Here is an 18,077-nt window from a genome sequence, read left to right as displayed (position 1 = left end):
GTGCGTGATTTGGGGGTGACGGAGGGAATGAGGCTGTTCAACTGTCGAACACAATGTAAGTACAGTTTAGACAGATGGGATAGAATCTTTGCTTCTATCTTTTATTTAGCAGCTGTTATCACAAGTGAAAACAGTTTGGGTACTCAACCTATTCTCAGCAGCACAAAACTGTCCATAATTCCTCACCAATTGACGTTAATTGGGCAATCTCATTCAAAGATCTCTGAGGTATGACTGGTTTCAGCAACGGAAATCTCAGACTAGTCAGGTAGGGGTATCCTTTTAAATTTAGCTATAGGTTGTGTTATTGTAACTGGGTTCAGCTTGTGTAGTATTTGGTTTCCAGCATGAGGAAAATACATCTTCACCCTGTGCCTATTCACCGTTTGGCACTTGGTTCTAGATTGCATTTCAGTGAGTTCCTATTTTTTCAGTAAGACGATGAAATGATGAGTCAATCCACTTACTGTTCATGTTATTTGAATATCTGTTTGGTCAAGACGGTCGTGTTTGTTTTGAAATTCAGCTGATTAATGATTTAGATGGTGGTAGATTTCTAATCTGTTTCCAAACTGCTTTCCTAAAGTCATATTTATCTTTCTGTGCTTTCTAAATTAAAGCACTCTGAGCGTACACAATGGTTTATGTGTGTCCTTAGAATCAAAATTTTACTTTGTTATTATGTTCACCACCCTAATACCTCTTGATTCTCTTTTCCCAAAGATGCCAACACAGATTTTCCACATTGCTATTCTGCTCAGAGTACCCTTGATTTGGAGTTCCAACTGCTGTAGATTTTCCGGAGTCAGGTCCCTATACATTATTGGCATATTTCTTGGATTTTTACAAGGGAATTACCTCTGGTGAGAGTGGGAGTTGAACATGTCTGCAGTCTTTGTGGTAGCCCAAAGAAAGTCTTCTAATGCCAGTTCCCCCCCCCCCCCCCCCCCCACCGTCCCCAGTCCATAATTTAAATGCAAAATGTTGGAAATAGTATAGAGAGTTGGAAACCAGCAGAGGAGCTTCAAAAGAAATTTCCCTCACTTTCCAACTGAGGTGCAGCAGAGTGAAGGTGGAACTGGGAGGTTAGGGCCATGGCCTTGTATTACATTATTGTTGAAGAGGCATAAGATGCTCTTTGATATTTGGCTCAAGTGGGCATTCCTTAGTTCAACAAACTTAAAGTTGCTCATTTTATTGACCAACATTGGAAACTTCACTGACTGTCCTCTTTCCTCTGCATAGTTTGCAGCTACTGATGCCATTTGTAGTGATCCTGTTGAATTAGCCCTGTTAAGATCGGCTCTGTGAACATCTAAAACAAAGGAATACTGGGGCTCTCCCAATCACTGGATAGATTGGTAAATACGGTTCCCCAGTAGCTGAGATGGCAAAGGACAGGAAGCTTATTTGTCACTGTTTTTCCAATAGCCCAGTCAAGGGGTGGATAATGTGGATTTTAGAGTCTTAGAGCTGAAATAATTTTTTTTTAAAACAAATCAATACAGAACGTTTGGTACTTTCTATGGGCTCATTCTAGTTGGTACCATTGCCTCACAGCCATACAATCATTGTGTTCTAATCCAGCTAAGCCTGATCCTGACTAATCACTCTCCAGGCCTGTGTCTGACTCCAAATGTTCACTATCCTTGAACACAGCTAGTGACCTTCGATATTCCCTATCTTGACTCCTGATTTGACCATCAACCCATATACTGCTTCAGCACCCATCCCCCAGTTTCCATGCTGAACCCTGGCTATTTCTCGACCAGGTAACACACGTTCCTAGCCCCAAACTCTTAATTTCTCATCTTTGTGACTCTAGGTCTCTACTCCCCTTGACTCAATCCCCTCGTCTAGGGCAGCCCTGTAAGGACCTATTTTGTTCTGGAGTACAGGTGCAGGTTAGAGTGGGACCCACCATCCGAGAAACAGATGGCCACTAGGGTTGCCAAAATGGGCTGGTTGGAGTGCATGCCATGGTTCTCTCAGACTCTGGCTCAATCATTTGGTTACATTTCAGGCCCTCTAGCCCTCGTACTTCACTTGTCATAGTCTGCCAGGCTACTCCCCATCCCACCTATGCCAACTCATGTCTCATCGCCCCATTAGTCCCTTAACAGGGCATGAGTCAGCACAGGGACTTCATGTCCATTCACCCTATGTACAGAATCAATGAGCCTGATAGTAAAAATGGTGTGTATCAATCTGCTTAGAAAAAAAATAAAGTAACTCTTTGACACTTCGATAATCTTTCTTTTCTATCAAATAGACCATTAAAATATAAATAATAGAAACTTTGAATACTTTACCCTACTTAGTTGTATGCAGATAAATATTGAAATATTTACAACAGAGAGCATAGCAGAAGGAAAAGTGGTAGAACCACATAAAGATGTCAGTGAAGCAAAGTCAACAATTCTGTCCAGCTGTGTAAATAACCACAGCTCTCTTGATCCTGTTATGAGTCTGAACTCGGCCAGTGAATTCTCCTCTCGTCTGGTCCCTTTCCACTCTCAAATGTGATTCTTTTGATACTTCACATCAGTTTCAGAGTTTCCGATTCACGGGCACTAGCTACCTTCTCTTCACCATGCATGTGCAATCCCTTTACATGTCCAACCCCAATCAGGATGGTCTCAGGCCTCACAGTTTCCTCCTGGAAAAAAGGCCTGAACTATCCCCATCCACCACCATCCTTCTCCACCTGCCTGAGCTCGTCCTCTCCCTGAACAATTTCTCCTCTTACTCTTCTCACTTTCTTCACACCAAAGGTATGGTCATGGGTGTATGGGTATTATATACGTGGGCCTCAGTTATGTCTGTCCCTTTTGAGGAATGTTAAACATTCCTTCTTCTGGTCCTACTGTAGCCTCCCCCTCTCATCCTGAATTGGGAAAGTTTATCAATTTCACTTGCAATTTCTACCCCGCTCTCATCTTCACACGGTCCACCGCTGACTCCTCCACTCTCTTCCTCGACATCTGTTTCCATTTCTGGGGATAGGCTGGCCACCAATAACCACTACAAACGCACCGACTCCCACAGTTACCTCGACTATGCCTCTCCACACCCTGCTTCTTCTAAAGACCCTATTCCGTTCTCCCAGTTTCTCGCTCTCCATTGCCACTGTTCCAATGATGCTACTTTTGACAAGGGGGCCTGTGAAATTTCCACCACCTTCATCAACTGATAATTCCCATTCACCATGATTGACAGGCCCTCCAGCCATGCCTGACCCAGCCTCCACACCTCGGTCCTCACCACCCCCTCTTCCCTTCAACAAGACCGATAGGGTCCCCCTGGTCCTCACTTCCCCTATGTCCACCAGCATCTCCTACTCTAACCCCATACAACTTACTATCACATGGGTTGCTACTACAAACAACCCAAAGTCAGCCACTAATGTTACCCATTAGTTGCTAATGATTTCCTCAGGCTGACAATTGTTTCTTTCCATCTGGACTCTATCTCCATCCGTTGTTTACTATGCCCCCACTGCCTCCATATACTGTACATACCAACCTTTCCTAGCTACCATCAGTTCTGAGGAAGGGTTACTAGAATGAAACGTTAACTCTGCTTCCTCCACAGATGCTGGGTCAAGAGAGTGCTGCTGGGAAAGCACAGCAGGTCAGGCAGCATCTGAGAAGCAGAAGCCCTTCATCAGGAAATGTCGATTTTTTTTTTTTTCCCCCTGGTCCTTGGATGCTGCTGTGCTTTTCCAGCACTGCACACTCGACTTTGATCTCCAGCATCTGCAGTGATCACTTAGTCATCTCCACCAATGCGCTCAGACCAGCTGGGTTTTTCCAGCAATCCCTGATTTTGTTCCTCCATTATGCATGCTTGTCTTTTTTCTAAGCAACTTTGTAAATGCTATGGTTACTGATCGCTTCACTGGTTCTGTCCATAATGTGGAAAGAAGTGGAGTTGCCATGAAGGGTATGGAGTCCATTGAAGATGGGTGGGGCACATGGTGGCACGAAGAAGGAATGGGTAAGACATTTTGAACTTGCCTTCAAAAGATTCTTGAATCCAGACTATGGTTCATGAGTATTCTGAGATCCATAAATATGTCACGGTGAAGCTGCCTCAACTCCACAAAATTGTGAGGGACTGGGAGGTGCTTGTCCTGCAATGGAGCCAGATTGATGGGTGCTGTAGAGTGGAGATTGCTAGCAGTACCATAATCCTTTGCCAGCAAAGATTGCAGGTATCAAGAATCCCTGTCTACCTTTATTTTTTAATCCCTGCCCCTGTTCTGAAATAAGCTTGAAAATGTGAGCCCAGGTTTCCCCATCCTGCAGCGTTGTCCACTGCTGTCCATTCTTTGTTCTCACTTAGCCAACTCAAACTCAGTTATCAGGCTGCCTCAGACACCCTGATAATTAGGCTGTGATCTTGCTGCTATACTCTCTTCTAATTGAATAACCTTTTAAGTACAAAGATAATCATCAGTACTTCAGTGTATTAATGCAGCATAAATTTCACAAAACTCAACATGCTCCCACAATCTACAGCCTGAAAATTGACACTAACCTTTGATTAGCTTGTGTAGTTTTTGTTTTAAAAATCTAAAATTCTGTTGTATTTGGTTCTGTGAGGAAAATAACCAAAGTATTGTTCTGATGACTTAGTTAAGAGTGAGAGAGAGCCTAATAAAAACGTTGACCCATGTAATTGATTTTAATGGCAGCTCAGTGCCATCCTCTGTGTGCTGGATAGCAGCCAAGTGCCATCAGTTAGGCCTTGGGGAGCTCGGGGCACCGAGGAGGAGATGAAGAGGACTAACTGGCTTTCTGAAGCACAGAATAACACAAACAGATTAGTGTATTTGATAAGTGCAGCGCGCAGCATGTTCTAAAGCAGCAGAGAGTACAACTGACCTTTCTATTCTCTGTCAGAGTCTGAGGAAAAGCAGCGAGTGCAGCAGAAACAGAAAGACCATCATTCCCCACTGTGTGCCCAACATGGTGCATTTGAAGAAACAGATCATCTCTGAAGACTCCATCTTTCTTTTGCTTCAGTATGCAGAAGGTATGTGTTGGTCTTGTCAATTTAAGTTGATTTATAAACTCACTTTAATTTGTCATCCAGTTTAGTAAATTCCTTCCAGAATAAAAAAAAAACCCAAGTGTTTTATGTGGAAGAAACCACATTACTATCTAATTGTTACAACATGTATCACCAACATATTGCTTTTGGCAGTACCTGGGTTTGCCTGAAGAACACAGTCTGAGGCAGCACCAGTATTGTGCCTTAGACCTCCTTCTGTTCTGTTGGTGCTGTGTAGTTGCACACACTGGCAAGTAAATAGATTTTAAAATATATGCAGTTTGATCAATCTGCTCCACAGATGTTGCATGTACAAAATCAATGAGAATTTTGAAGACTGATCAATTTTTATTAGTTAAGGGCATTGAGGGATGTGTAGCACAAGCAATTAAATGGAGTTGGTTTCAGGATCAGCTGACAAAATGAAGGAAAACACACACGGGTGGGTGGGGCGGAGGGGCCTTCCTGTCCTATCCTATACTCAGTTATTCAATAACTCTTGATTCAAAGGTAGGTAAAAGGTTTCCTGCCAATAGGACAAAATGATCGCATTGCTCACAGAATTCCAGTGACCATTTAAAATTGTTGATCTTTAAAAATATATTTTGATCAAAGAGTTTTTTTTTGAAGATCGTGTTCACCTGTGAGCAAAGCATGCTTCTCTATTTGTTGATGCAGCCACTAGCCATCGACTAGTTAGAACGCAGTAGAATTTCATCAGATTAACCTCAAATTGGAATATTTTGCTTTAAGGCTATTTGAATTCTCTTTCACCTGTGTTGATGTACTCAGTTGCTCCAAGAATGTTTTTTTTTAAAAAAAAAGCATAAAAGAATTTGTAATGATATTGCATTTGTCTTTGTCTTCTAGCATTACCAAACATTTTGCTGCATCTTCACTTCGGGCACTATTGAGGCAACTGTTTTAATAACGAAATAAGTTGATGAAAATATAATTTCCCCTTCATTTAAACTCTCAATGATGCCAAAATCCAAACTCTCAAACAAAAATGCAGCCCAGTCAAAATGCCATTTACTTCACACAAGTAAACACATTCTTTATTCAAACATGCTGACAAAAGAACAAAATTTTCCCCAGATTTGATAAAGTTGGAAAACTGAACTGAAGTCTCCATGCTCCTTGAGAGTTTGCCAGATTGTTGTGTCACAGTTTTTATTTCGTTATTCATGGCATGTGGGTATTGCTGACTGGACTGGACCAGCATTAATTGCTCATCCCTAGATGCTGTTGGGAATCTGAAGGTGAGCTGCCATCTTGAAGCATGACACCACAATGTCGTTCAGGAGGGCGCTATAGGGTTTTGACCCAGTGACCGTGAAGGAATGGCGATATATTTCCGAGTCAGAAAGGTGATCGGCTTGCAGGAAGTGGTGTTTGCATGTTATCTGCTGCAGTTTCCTTTTTACACGAGTGCTTTATAGATGGTGGAAGGGCGCTGGGGAGTCAGCAGTCGAGAGTGTGGTGCTGGAAAAACACAGCAGGTTATGCAGCAACCGAGGAGCAGGAAAATCGACGTTCCGGGCAGGAGCCGTTCATCAGGAATGAGGCTGGGAGCCTTGGGGGGGGGAGGTGGAGAGATAAATGGGAGGAGGGTGGGTCTGGGGAGAAGGTAGCTGAGGGTGCAGTAGGTGAATGGAGGTGGGAATTAAGGTGATAGGTCGGAGAGGGGGGTGGAACGGATAGATATAAAGGAAGATGGACAGGTCATAGGGACATTGCTGAGCTGCAAGGTTGGAACTGGGGTAAGGTGGAGGTGTGGAAATGAGGCAACTGGGGAATTCCACGTTGATGCCTTGGGGTTGAAGGGTCCTGAGGCGGAAGATGAGGTGTTCTTCCTCCAACCGTTGGGTGGTGAGGGAGTGGCGATGGAGGCGGCCCAGGACCAATCAACCCACCACCCCATGGCCGAACATTTCAACTTCCCCTCCAACTCTGCTGAGGACATGCAGGTCCTGGGCCTCCTCCATCACCACTCCCTCACCACTCAACGCCTGGAGGAAGAATGCCTCATCTTCTACCTCTGGACTCTGGCATCAATGTGGACTTCACAGTTTCCTCATTTCCCCTCTCCACACCTTACCCCAATTTCAACATTCCAGCTCAGTACACTCTCTATGAACTGTCCATCTTCCCATCCTCATTGCTGATGAAGGGCTCCTGCCCAAAACGTTGATTCTCCTGCTCCTCGGATGCTGCATGACCTGCTTGCTTTTCCAGCACCACACTCTTGACTCTTATCTCCAGCATCTGCAGTCCTCACTTTCTCCTGTGGGGAGTCAGCAGGTGAGCTGCTTGCTGCAGTAGTCTGAGCCTCTGACCTATCATCACAACCACAGCATTTATATGGCACATCCAGTTCAGCTTCTGGTTAGTGGTGACCTGGAGGATGTTGATAGAAGGATACTCCCTGTAAGGAGGTCTTCACTTGATTGCCCTTGTGGGAAAAATCAGTAAGCCAGTTATGGGAATCCTGCAGACTGATATCGCTCACAACCAGGATAAATTAATAGGGAGTAGTCCATCATGGTAACATTTATTTTAGCCTTCACAACCAAAGTACAAGACATTTGTCACCTTACACATGGTCAATGGGGTATTCCTGATAAGATCGGACCTTTTCTATAACTTAACCTCCTTCCCCATCCTGTTTTTGCATATTGGAAAGGAAGTCAAAATGCACGTACGTTGCTCAGGTAGTGCACATTATAATTGGAACTGTATAATATAGTAGATTAGATTAGATTAGATCCCCTACAGTGTGGAAACAGGCCCTTTGGCCCACCAACTCCTCACCAATCCTCCGAAGAGTAACCCACCCAGACCGTTTCCCTCTGACTAATCCATCTAACTGGGAGTTTGTCCTGTGTCTGCATGGGTTTCCTCCAGGTGCTCTGGTTTCTTCCCACAATCCAAAGATATGCAGGTTAGGTAAATTGGCCATGCTAAATTGCTGATAGTGTCCAGGGATGTGAAGATTAGGTGCTTTAATCAGGGGCAAATGTAGAGTAATGGGGAATGGGTTTGGGTGGGATACTTTTCTGTGGTTCAGTGTGGATTTGTTGGGCTGAAGGGCCTGTTTCCACACTGTAGGGACTCTACTGGAAATACATCGAGGCTGTTTTCAGAAGAGTAAATTCTGTTTATTTTTGTCAGTCTTTTGTATTCTGTTTCCTCCCAAAGGCATTGGATAGAATTGAATGCTTGCAAAGGGATCTTACCCTGCTGGCTGGAGAGCTGGCAGGAGTCACGCACTGTCTCTTGTGAGGTGGGTCCAACCAGTTAAATGCCCACGTATGGGTCTTCCCTGAGTTTAAGGACCCTGGGGCCAAACTGTGAAGTGCTGGCCAGTTAGAAGCTGCTAGGTCTGCAGTGCAGGCAATATCGTCAGGAGCAGCGGCAGATGCTGTCAAATCACCCAGCAGGGCCCCAGAATCAATAAGGGCCCTGAGGCCAAATATAAGTGAGAGAGAGAGGTAACAGGGTGGGTGGAGGGTGTTGGAGGCAGGGACAAAGTGTTCCCCTGCCTTTACTTGTGTCCACACATGAAATTCTAGCAGAGGTTTGGGTAGCAAGAACTGCCACTTTAAGTGCATGACGGAGTTTTAAGTTGCCTAATTCTTGCGGTTTTGCTTGTTTGGCAAAGAGGAACACAAACTCATGAAAAAGGATTTTATCTTTAAAATTGGAAGTGTTGTGCTGCACATCTGCAAGGACACGATCTAATCTATCTATTGCCATCTTGCCTTTATTATTAAGTAGAAAACCCAATTTTGCAAGGTATAAGAGAAGACTGAGTGACCAGTGAATTGTGATCAAGTGAGATCATGCTCCGATTCTAAAAGGCCGAAGATGTAAGAAGAGGGAACAGGTGAGGCAGTTGAGTAGGTCCTGAGGAAACGGCTGAGGGAGTTGAGTAGGCCCTGAGGGAACGGCTGAAGGAGTTGAGTAGACTGTGAGGGAGTTGAATAGGCCCTGAGGGAACAGCTGAGGGAGTTGACTAGGTCCTGAGGATGAATGAGCCACCTTGGGGAGTTCACATAATCTGCTTAAATACTACCTTATTAACATAAGCATACCATCTCCAAATGCATAGACACACATTTATTAGTTGTTCCAATGAACTTTTAACACCGAAGGCTCATTAAATCTTTTGTCATTTATAAATATCTGTGTACGATTAAAATGCTAAGTAGAATCTAGCTGGTCTAAATTCTGTCCCTTGCAGCAGGTTTGCAGATGGCCTAGAAAGGTCTGTTTCGAATCTTTTCTTAAATATATGCAATAATTTTAACAAGAGAAAGTGAGGGCTGCAGATGCTGGAGATCAGAGCTGAAAATGTGTTGCTGGAAAAGCGCAGCAGGTCAGGCAGCATCCAAGGAACAGGAGAATCGACGTTTCGGGCATAAGCGCTTCCTGAAGAAGGGCTTATGCCCGAAACGTCGATTCTCCTGTTCCTTGGATGCTGCCTGACCTGCTGCGCTTTTCCAGCAACATATTTTCAGCAATAATTTTAACAACTTTTGCAAACTTAGTGACCTCCAAAAGCACTTTTCCTGAAATTCTATTACATCCAGTATGTGAAACAGAAGTGGAAAGTAAACTTTATTGCTTTGCAATTAATGATCTGATTTTTAGGTTATGTAGATGTCCTCAAATACCGAAGTATATTGATCAATATCCACTTGACAGAAGTGTCTACAAGATGTTTCTGCAGTGCTATTTCTCATTCTCTGGCCATATTACTCAATAAAACTGTGAGTTCAACAATTTGCAACTCTGTTGGTAGAGTAACAAAACACCATTCACAAAATGCAGATTCGAATTCTACTCTCATTCAACGTTCAATTACTAAAATACTCCAGAGCTGAATGTTACTTTTCTAGTCTGTTGCGTTCAAATGTGTTAGACAACACAATTCATGGTAACATCCTCTCTGTACTGGAGGGAGATTAATGTTAGTGTTAGCGATAGCATTAGCTTGTATAACGGAGCATTTGGAGCCTGCAATTTGCTGGAGTAGGCCTACTCAAGGTGACCCTGTTCATTACAAATCCTTTTTTTCAGAATCTTGCAGTTTAAAAATGTTGTGCAAAGTAACTCGTTGCAAGTGCGAGTTGATAATGGAGTGACAAAGGTAAGGGAGTCAGCCAAGACCTCATTGATTGGCAGGATTGACAATGGATCCAATCCAAAATCTAATTTTGATTGAAAGACTGAAAAGGATACGTTGGAGAAGGACAGCAAATTAGAATCAACTTGGGTACAGGAAGAGAAATAAAGAGGTCGGAAACAGATTTGATTAAGGTAAAGAGAAAGGAGACAGAGAGAAGAGGAGTAAGGAAATATTTTTTTAAAAAAGCCATTCTAAAATACTGAACAATTTGCTGCCTGAAGAACTGATACTTGAATATTTAAATTGTTCAGATTTTGAGCCAGAGGTTGATTGGTTACATTAATAACGACCACTTGTTAAATAGATGCTTATTCTTAATTGTTAGACTTCACTTTCTGTAGCAAATTCTGTAAGTATTTAATTTGCAAATCTTACACTCGATATCCTTTTTTTAAATTTGTAAGATACTGTTTGTGTAAAGCAAACAGTGGAGTGATGTAATTAATTAGCAAATTCTGGAGATTTGCTGTACCTCTTAATCCCCTGAGTCCATCAGTTGATTTGTGCGTTAATAATGGTGGGCATCATTAATAAGCTATTACTTTTCCAATAGAATCCAGTCCATTTTCTTTAGTTATTGTCTGGCGGAGGAGATCTTGAATGATCTGCAGTAAAATGTTTGTCTTGCCTCATACAAGCTGCTCTTCAAGAGGAATGAAGAGACAGGCTTCGAAGGAATAACTGAAAGCTTAAAAAAAATGGAAACTGGTGTCTCCTGTGATAAAACTACCAAATATTATAAGCACTCTGCTCATGAGGACCTGGACATTTGGAATGACATCTTTTAGTTTTAGCAAAACCTTGTAATAAAGGCGCTGTTTGATATGCTGGAAACTGTGATGCACACTTGGGTTTAAAGTAGTAATTAAATCATTACAATTCAAGCACTTAGAGGAGTATTAAGTAAAGGCTGCCAGTTTGTACCTGCATTCCAATCTGGCACAGTAAACACAATCAATTGAACATGATAATAGCCCCTAGACGTTCATGTGGGCTGCCACTACTTGTGCAGATGCTCATATGATTTTAGTACCTTCGCGAAGCAGATAATAATAGGCTTTATAGAACAAAATATTTTAGATACATTAACAGAATTAAAGTAAGCAGATTGCTTGCACTTGTATTTCATATATAAATGATTTAAATTTGCATAAAGATACATCGTGGATTCTTTGAAATGTTACTGAGAATCTCCTTCAATAGATTGTAGTGGACACAACACATCCTCTAAAAGAATTAAATTTGCTGGCTACTATGGAAAGGAGAGTTGGGTGGGCATGGTGTCACCTCATGAATTGCTTCTTCAGGTGGCCAGCACAGACACCGATGGGCCAAGTGGCACCTGTCCATTCTAAGATCCTTGTGCATTATTGCAAAAACATTTCAATGGTAATTATTGAAATATTCAGATTGTATCTTGACAGAATTAGGTTTATCCAAAATTATATGTTAAACGTTACTTGTGATGTTGTCCCTTTGTTGAGAAAGTTGATAAAAGTCCAGCAAGAGAAGAACTTATCACCCTAATCCACTAAAATGTACAATTATGTGTGCAGCTGCAGGATTTCCCAGCATACTACTTGTAAATGATTTGATTCAGAAGGCCTGTGAACTGGCCTTCTCTCCAGTGGTAAACATTATGACTGTTACAGCCTAGATTATTCCACATGATATGTTTAAGATCATTAATGCGGGATTAAATTTATATTTTGTTTAATGGTATGAATAAGTTGGTAGCTTACTCATTGAAGCTTAGTGAATCAAAAAGAAACCTATTAAATAAGTTGTCTGAAGTATTTCTTAAAACATTTTTACTAATTTTTTTTTGTATGTGTGAATTTAGGAGGGAAGCTGTGGTCGTATCTAAGTAAATTCCTCCAGAAAAAATCAGAGGAAAGTTTTGAATCTTGTGACGTGGACAGACATGGCCCCAAATCAGTCACTGTACATAATATTTTCACTGGCGACCAGTCAAGCACTGAAGGCATGAGCAGCAGTGTGGGCTCATTGGGGAGTGACCTTGGAAATATGCTGCAGAGCCTCCCTTGGAAGAGTAACCTGACGTCAAGCTCACAGGATGATAGCAGTGCCCCGGATGAAGATACAAAGGACAATTCTACTGAATTATTGGGATTGCCATCATCAGACTCTGAAGTCGTTGAAGAATGTACCAGTAGCTATCTTACTTTGTGCCATGAATATGAACAGGAGAAAGAAGAACCTGACAGTCTAACTTCTGAAACCTTTTCGACAATTAGTGAAAATGTACCCACGAACATGGGTGTGACCCCAAGGTCACATTCCCTTCTTAGTAATGATAGTCTTTGTTCTCCTACTACAAGCCAAGAGCTTCGGTTCTTCACAGAGGACATCAACACTGATGACTTTAGCCCAACGAAAACCTCCGAGTCTCTAAATCTGTCCAAAAATAGCCCAATGGAATTTTTCAGAATCGATAGCAAAGATAGTGCAAATGAACTTCTAAGCCTGGACCTAGCAGAAAATTTCCAAAATGGAAAAACAGAATCAATGCCAATTTTGCATCTGGTGCCTGAAGTTGTTGATGATAAGAGCAGTTTTGATATGATTGAATCTAAACTGGATTCAGCTAGTCTTTTAGCCCCAGAGACCTGCAGCAGAGGATCCTCCAGTGATTCTGTACCAATCATCTCCTTTCAAGATGCAGCAGATGGAGAGACCAGCAGTTGTGAGGAGGGTAGGCCTGATCTATTAGTGAACTTACCAGGTTCTTTCGAGGAAGGTGAGGAAGTTGGATTTCTTTCTTCAGATAAATGCAGTGTGACCAACATTGATAATACAGAGAATAGACTCTATGAAAAGCCGGACGTTTTACAAATTAATTTTAATATTGATGATTGTGTGAATTCACAAGGAACACAGGGACAAATTTTACCAAAAGAAGCTGGCTCTTATGATGCAAGTGTAGAACGTACCTCATCACAACAATTACAACCTCCTCAGAATAGAGAGGAAGAAAGCCCGTGCATGCAAATCAATGCCAGCCTGTGTGTTGAGGAAAAAGAACTTAATTCCTTGTTTGCCATTACCCATGCTGAAAATATGCCTTCATGTCGGACTGTTGCATCTGGTGACACCTCAGACTTGGCAACTGTTCATAGGGATCTGAGCCATATTCCTCAACTACATGGCTATGTCAGCCCTTGCGTTAGAGATTTAGGTGAAGAGAGTTCAATTTATTCTGGTCACAAGAAGGTTTCCCTAACTATGCAAGAAAAACATACAAAAGAAAAAGGTATTTCACAAGAGGAGCAAATCTACAAAGGCGGAGACCAAGACAGTGTTCCACATTCTGAAGGCACAAGTGAAAAGGCAGTGGGAGAAAGCCACACTGCCACAAAAACAGATGGAGACAAGTTAGTCTCACATTTGTTTAAAGAGCTGGAAGAAAGTTTTGTGCAAGCTTCCAATGCTCATATTCCAGAGAGCTCCATTCAGCGTTGGGCAGCAGAGATAGCTGTAGCCCTCGATGCACTTCATCAAGAAGGAATCATATGCCATGATTTGAACCCAAACAACATCTTGCTGAATGACAAAGGTCAGGAACTTTAGCAAATGCATTTTTTTTTCCTGATATCTTTTGCTGTTGCTTACTTGCTTCCAATTAAGTGTGTGGGCGTTTTATCCTATAATTAATATCTTCATTTCCTGTCTGAAGCCGCATTTCCAGTGCAGTGAATTCACCCACAGTAATAGCCTCTAGTGCTTAATGATGCCATTATTCTTAATGATACTGTTTTTTAGCTACAAAAGAATAATTACAGTTCACTTCTACAGAAAATGTAGGAAAAAATTGTTTTGATTTCTCATGTCATTTTGTTTTTAGGACACATTCAACTGACGTATTTTAGCAGATGGAGTGAGGTAGACGATTCCTGTGACAGCAGTGCCATAGAGAAAATGTACTGCGCCCCAGGTTAGAACACTTAGTTGCATATAAAGTACTCTGTAAGCCTTCTCTTCTGTCTATTATGCAGCCCACATACCTTTCTTTATGTGTGCAGTTCATTGGTATGCAAAACATTTCTTTGCAATTAAAACTGTGACATGGTTAGAATGTATTATTTCCCCCAAACCATTTGCTTCTTATGTAAATTTTGTATTAAGTTGTGATTTTAGAATTTGAAGAAAACTTTGAGTACTCTCAGGTTCTCTGAAAAGGATTTGCATTTGGAGGAATAAAACTGTATTTGTACTTAAAATTAAGTTACAGGTAAGTCAAGGAAACAAAAGATCAGAACACTCATTTTTCATGAATCATTTTCAGGAGCTAATGGAGATCTCTGTCACTGACCAGAAACTTGATCAATTCGTTATGTACACTTAGGCCCAAACAATGCAAATTTCACCAGAAAAGCAGATGGCCAGATTTGACATTCACTGGTGTTCCCATCACTGAATCCCACTCTATCAACATCCTGGCGGTTACTGTGTTGACCAGGAAATCAACTGGACTTTCCGCATAAACACAGAGGCTGCAAGAGCAGGTCAGAGGCTAGGAATACTGTGGCGAGTAGCTCACATTCTGACTCCCCAAAGTCTGTCCATCATCTACAAGGCACAAGTCAGGTGTGTGAGGAAATACTCCCCACTTGCCTCCAACAACATGTAAGAAGCTTGATGCCATCCAGGACAAAGCAGTCTGCTTTATTGGCGCTACACCCATAAGCATCCACTCCCTCCACTGCCGATGCTCAGTAGCAGCAGAGTGTACTATCTGCAAGATGTACTGCAGAAATTCACCAAAAATTCTTATTCAGCAACTTCCAAAACCATGATTACTTCCATCTAGAAGGACAAGAGTAGTTGATATCTTTTGCTGTTGCTTACTTCCAATTAAGTGTGTGGGCGTTTTATCCTATAATTAATTAGTTTCATTTCCTGTCTGAAGCCGCATGTGAATTCACCCACAGTAATAGCCTCTAGTGCTTAATGATGCCATTATTCTGAATGACATGAACACCACCCCTTTCAAGTTCCCCTTCAAGCCACTCACCATCTTGACTTGGAAATATATCGCTGTTCCCTCCCTGTCATTGGAATTCCTTCCATAAGGCATTTTAGATCAACCTACACCACGTGGGCTGTAGTGGTTCAAGGCAGCTAACCACTACCTTAAGAGCAACTGGGGACATACAATAAATAGTGGCCAGCCAGTGGCGCTCATGTCTCAGGACTGAATAAAAAAAAAATCTAAAGTTATCTGTTGGGTGCGATGGGGTTGATTTTGGGAATTGCTTTGCATGGGAAATTGAGTATATTTTCAATGAACTACAGCATTGCAGGTAAATGGCAGTGGATTAGAAACCAGTGTATAGATAAGAATAGGAAATAAGATTATTTATTGGGAACATTTGGTCAAGAATTGCTCATCAGGTGATTGGGAAGCAGTTTGCTTTGGGTGAAGAGGTGCACGAGGGGAGTGTGACAGGATCTTTCTCAGCTGGAATCATGGAGAGGATTACCTGAGAGATTAGTGATTGTGATTTCATGTGTTTGGTTTGGATTTGACACCACTTTAAGTTCAATGGCTAGTCAGATGGTCACTATCTTGTTCTAAGTATTTTGAATGTAATAACTAGAGTGATTTTGACTTTGAGTTATGGTGTAAAATGTTGAATCAGTCACTTATTATTTGTCATTTCTGATTTTCTGCTAACTTGAGATGCCATGGGTGGCTGATTTCCATATTGTCCCCGTCTCTACATTCATCCAAAAGCAAAATGGCCTCAATGCTTCAATTATTTTCAATTTATAATTAAGGTGTGAATGAGAAAGGTGGAATCTAATTCACAGATTTTAGGATGTTTTAATTTCATTTTAGTTTGAATACAGACATGTGGAACCTTTGGGATAATAAAAGAACATTAGAAATGGGTTAAGCAGAGGATAAGGAGGAAAGAGTCTCAGAACACACAAATAACCTTGTAAAAACAAATATGAACTGAAGTGATGCTTGAGAGGATGGTGAGTTAGTCGACAATAAAAACATTGGTGGGAACACTGAACAAATACTTTGTAGCAATGTTTGCAAGTGATAAACTTCCTTTATTATTTGGGGAATAAAGGCCAAAGACCGCACTTGCTGGAAATCTGAAACAGTTTGCTGGAGAAACTCGACTCTGATTTGGAGGTCGGGGCTAGGAAACCAAAACTCTTCTCAAACTCCCTAAAAACACACGTGTTTTTTAATATGTTGAATGTCTTTGGGATAGACCTTCCTTTAATTGTGTAAAATCATTAGCTTAGATGTTGTCTGGCCTAAATGTCCTCTTACAAACTCCTAATTAATTACTGACATCCGTCTTTGCTGCTTCCAACCTTCAGCTCAATATCTCCCCAGCTAGCTGTTTCTATTCCACTACTTGCTGCCTCTGTCCCCTCTGGATGCTGCTTCAGCCCAGCCACCTCCCTTTCCCCTGTACACTGTGTTTCTCCTGTCTGCCTGCTGCACCCACACAGATCCACATGCACACACCTCTCTCCCTGCCACCTGCCCACAGTGTCCATTCTCCTGCTTGCTGTCTCTGTCTCCTTCTCCTCCTCTGTCTCCACCCTACCCAAAAACGCACACATGCACGCCCCTTGCCACTTTGCACATGTCATTTTAACCTCTTTCTCCAGCTGTTCTGTGAATGATTTGTGCACAAAAACGTTGGGGCACACTCTGCTTGCAGAACCCCTTTTTAGAAATGTGCCCTTTTATTTTATTACTTCCAAAGTCAGCCACTGCTTCCAAGTCTCACGTGGCTCACTGAGCAACTTAAGGCACATTGTTGAGAGACTGCCCATCGTTCTTGAGGTAGTAGGTTCCTGGTCCAGGGTTTTAGGAACAGTTGCAAGCTCAGGCTCCCTTTCTGCATTGAGGGCCTGGCTTCTGATTCAGTTTTTATTGAAGAGCTTACACAGTTGGAGAGAGCATCTCTTCATCTCGAGACATCTTCTCCCTCACTTACCTGGAAGAGCAGTGTCTCTCATGCTAACATGCTTCCTATTGTGCTCCCTCCCAGATGTGAGAGGCCTCTTGCTATCCTCACCCACACTGTGAGCTACCTTTGGATCACAAAAGAGTCTGTTCAGAGAAAGTCACCACTGTGTGTGATTTCCCCCTTCCTCATGTCAGTATCCCAGAGCTGTCGGAAACTCTGTCTCTCGTGCTTTAGTGTTTCAGGCAACATTTTAGTTACTGGATCAGTTACATTATTTTGTTGATTACATTTCCATTTATTCTGTTCTAATTGATTATCACTTAATCCTCTGCCTAAAAATACTCTCCTCACTTGGCTACTTTTATGCTGTAAGGTAACAAGACTTTTGTTTGCTCCAGCTATTGGAAGACCAAATAAAAGTCATATGATCAAAAGCAGTCCTTTTGTTTTTGTTCATCCATGGAATGCTGGTGGTTAGCGATTCCTAACTGCCATGAGGAAGGTGGTATTGACCTGCCTTCTTGAACCACTGGAGTCCTAGGTGTTTAGGGACATCCATATTGCTGTTCGGAAAAGGAAGTTCCAGAAGTTTAACCCAGTAGCTCTGCGGGAATGGCAGTCTATATCCACGTCAGGATAGTGAACCTGCAGGTGGTGATGTTCCCATGTACCTATTGCTGTTGTCCTTCTAGCTGGTGAACGTCACAGGTTTAGAAGGTGCTATCTGAGGGCCCTAGGTCTGTTACTGCTGTTCAGATTGCTGCCACTGAACCTCAGCGATACATGTGATGCTGTTCAAGTGGGCTGGTTTGTCCTGGGTGGTGTCGAGCTGCTTGAATTTTGTTAGAGCTCCATCC

The 18,077-nt window shown here is 42.1% G+C and overlaps 1 protein-coding gene across 2 annotated transcripts in view; it reads left to right on the top strand.

The window, feature by feature from the left end:
- rps6kc1 (ribosomal protein S6 kinase polypeptide 1) overlaps positions 1-18,077 on the top strand; it is a 167,759-nt gene that overhangs the window by 125,330 nt on the left and 24,352 nt on the right. For both annotated transcript variants that reach the window (XM_043695846.1, XM_043695845.1), the window contains 3 exons: positions 4,908-5,040; positions 12,096-13,829; positions 14,118-14,207. In XM_043695846.1, the coding sequence (XP_043551781.1) occupies positions 4,908-5,040; positions 12,096-13,829; positions 14,118-14,207 (1,957 nt within the window). The remainder of the gene's footprint in view (positions 1-4,907; positions 5,041-12,095; positions 13,830-14,117; positions 14,208-18,077) is intronic.

The sequence above is a fragment of the Chiloscyllium plagiosum genome, chromosome 9, assembly GCF_004010195.1.
Source record: "Chiloscyllium plagiosum isolate BGI_BamShark_2017 chromosome 9, ASM401019v2, whole genome shotgun sequence".
NCBI lineage: Eukaryota > Metazoa > Chordata > Chondrichthyes > Orectolobiformes > Hemiscylliidae > Chiloscyllium > Chiloscyllium plagiosum.
This window is presented reverse-complemented; position numbering and strand designations above follow the sequence as displayed.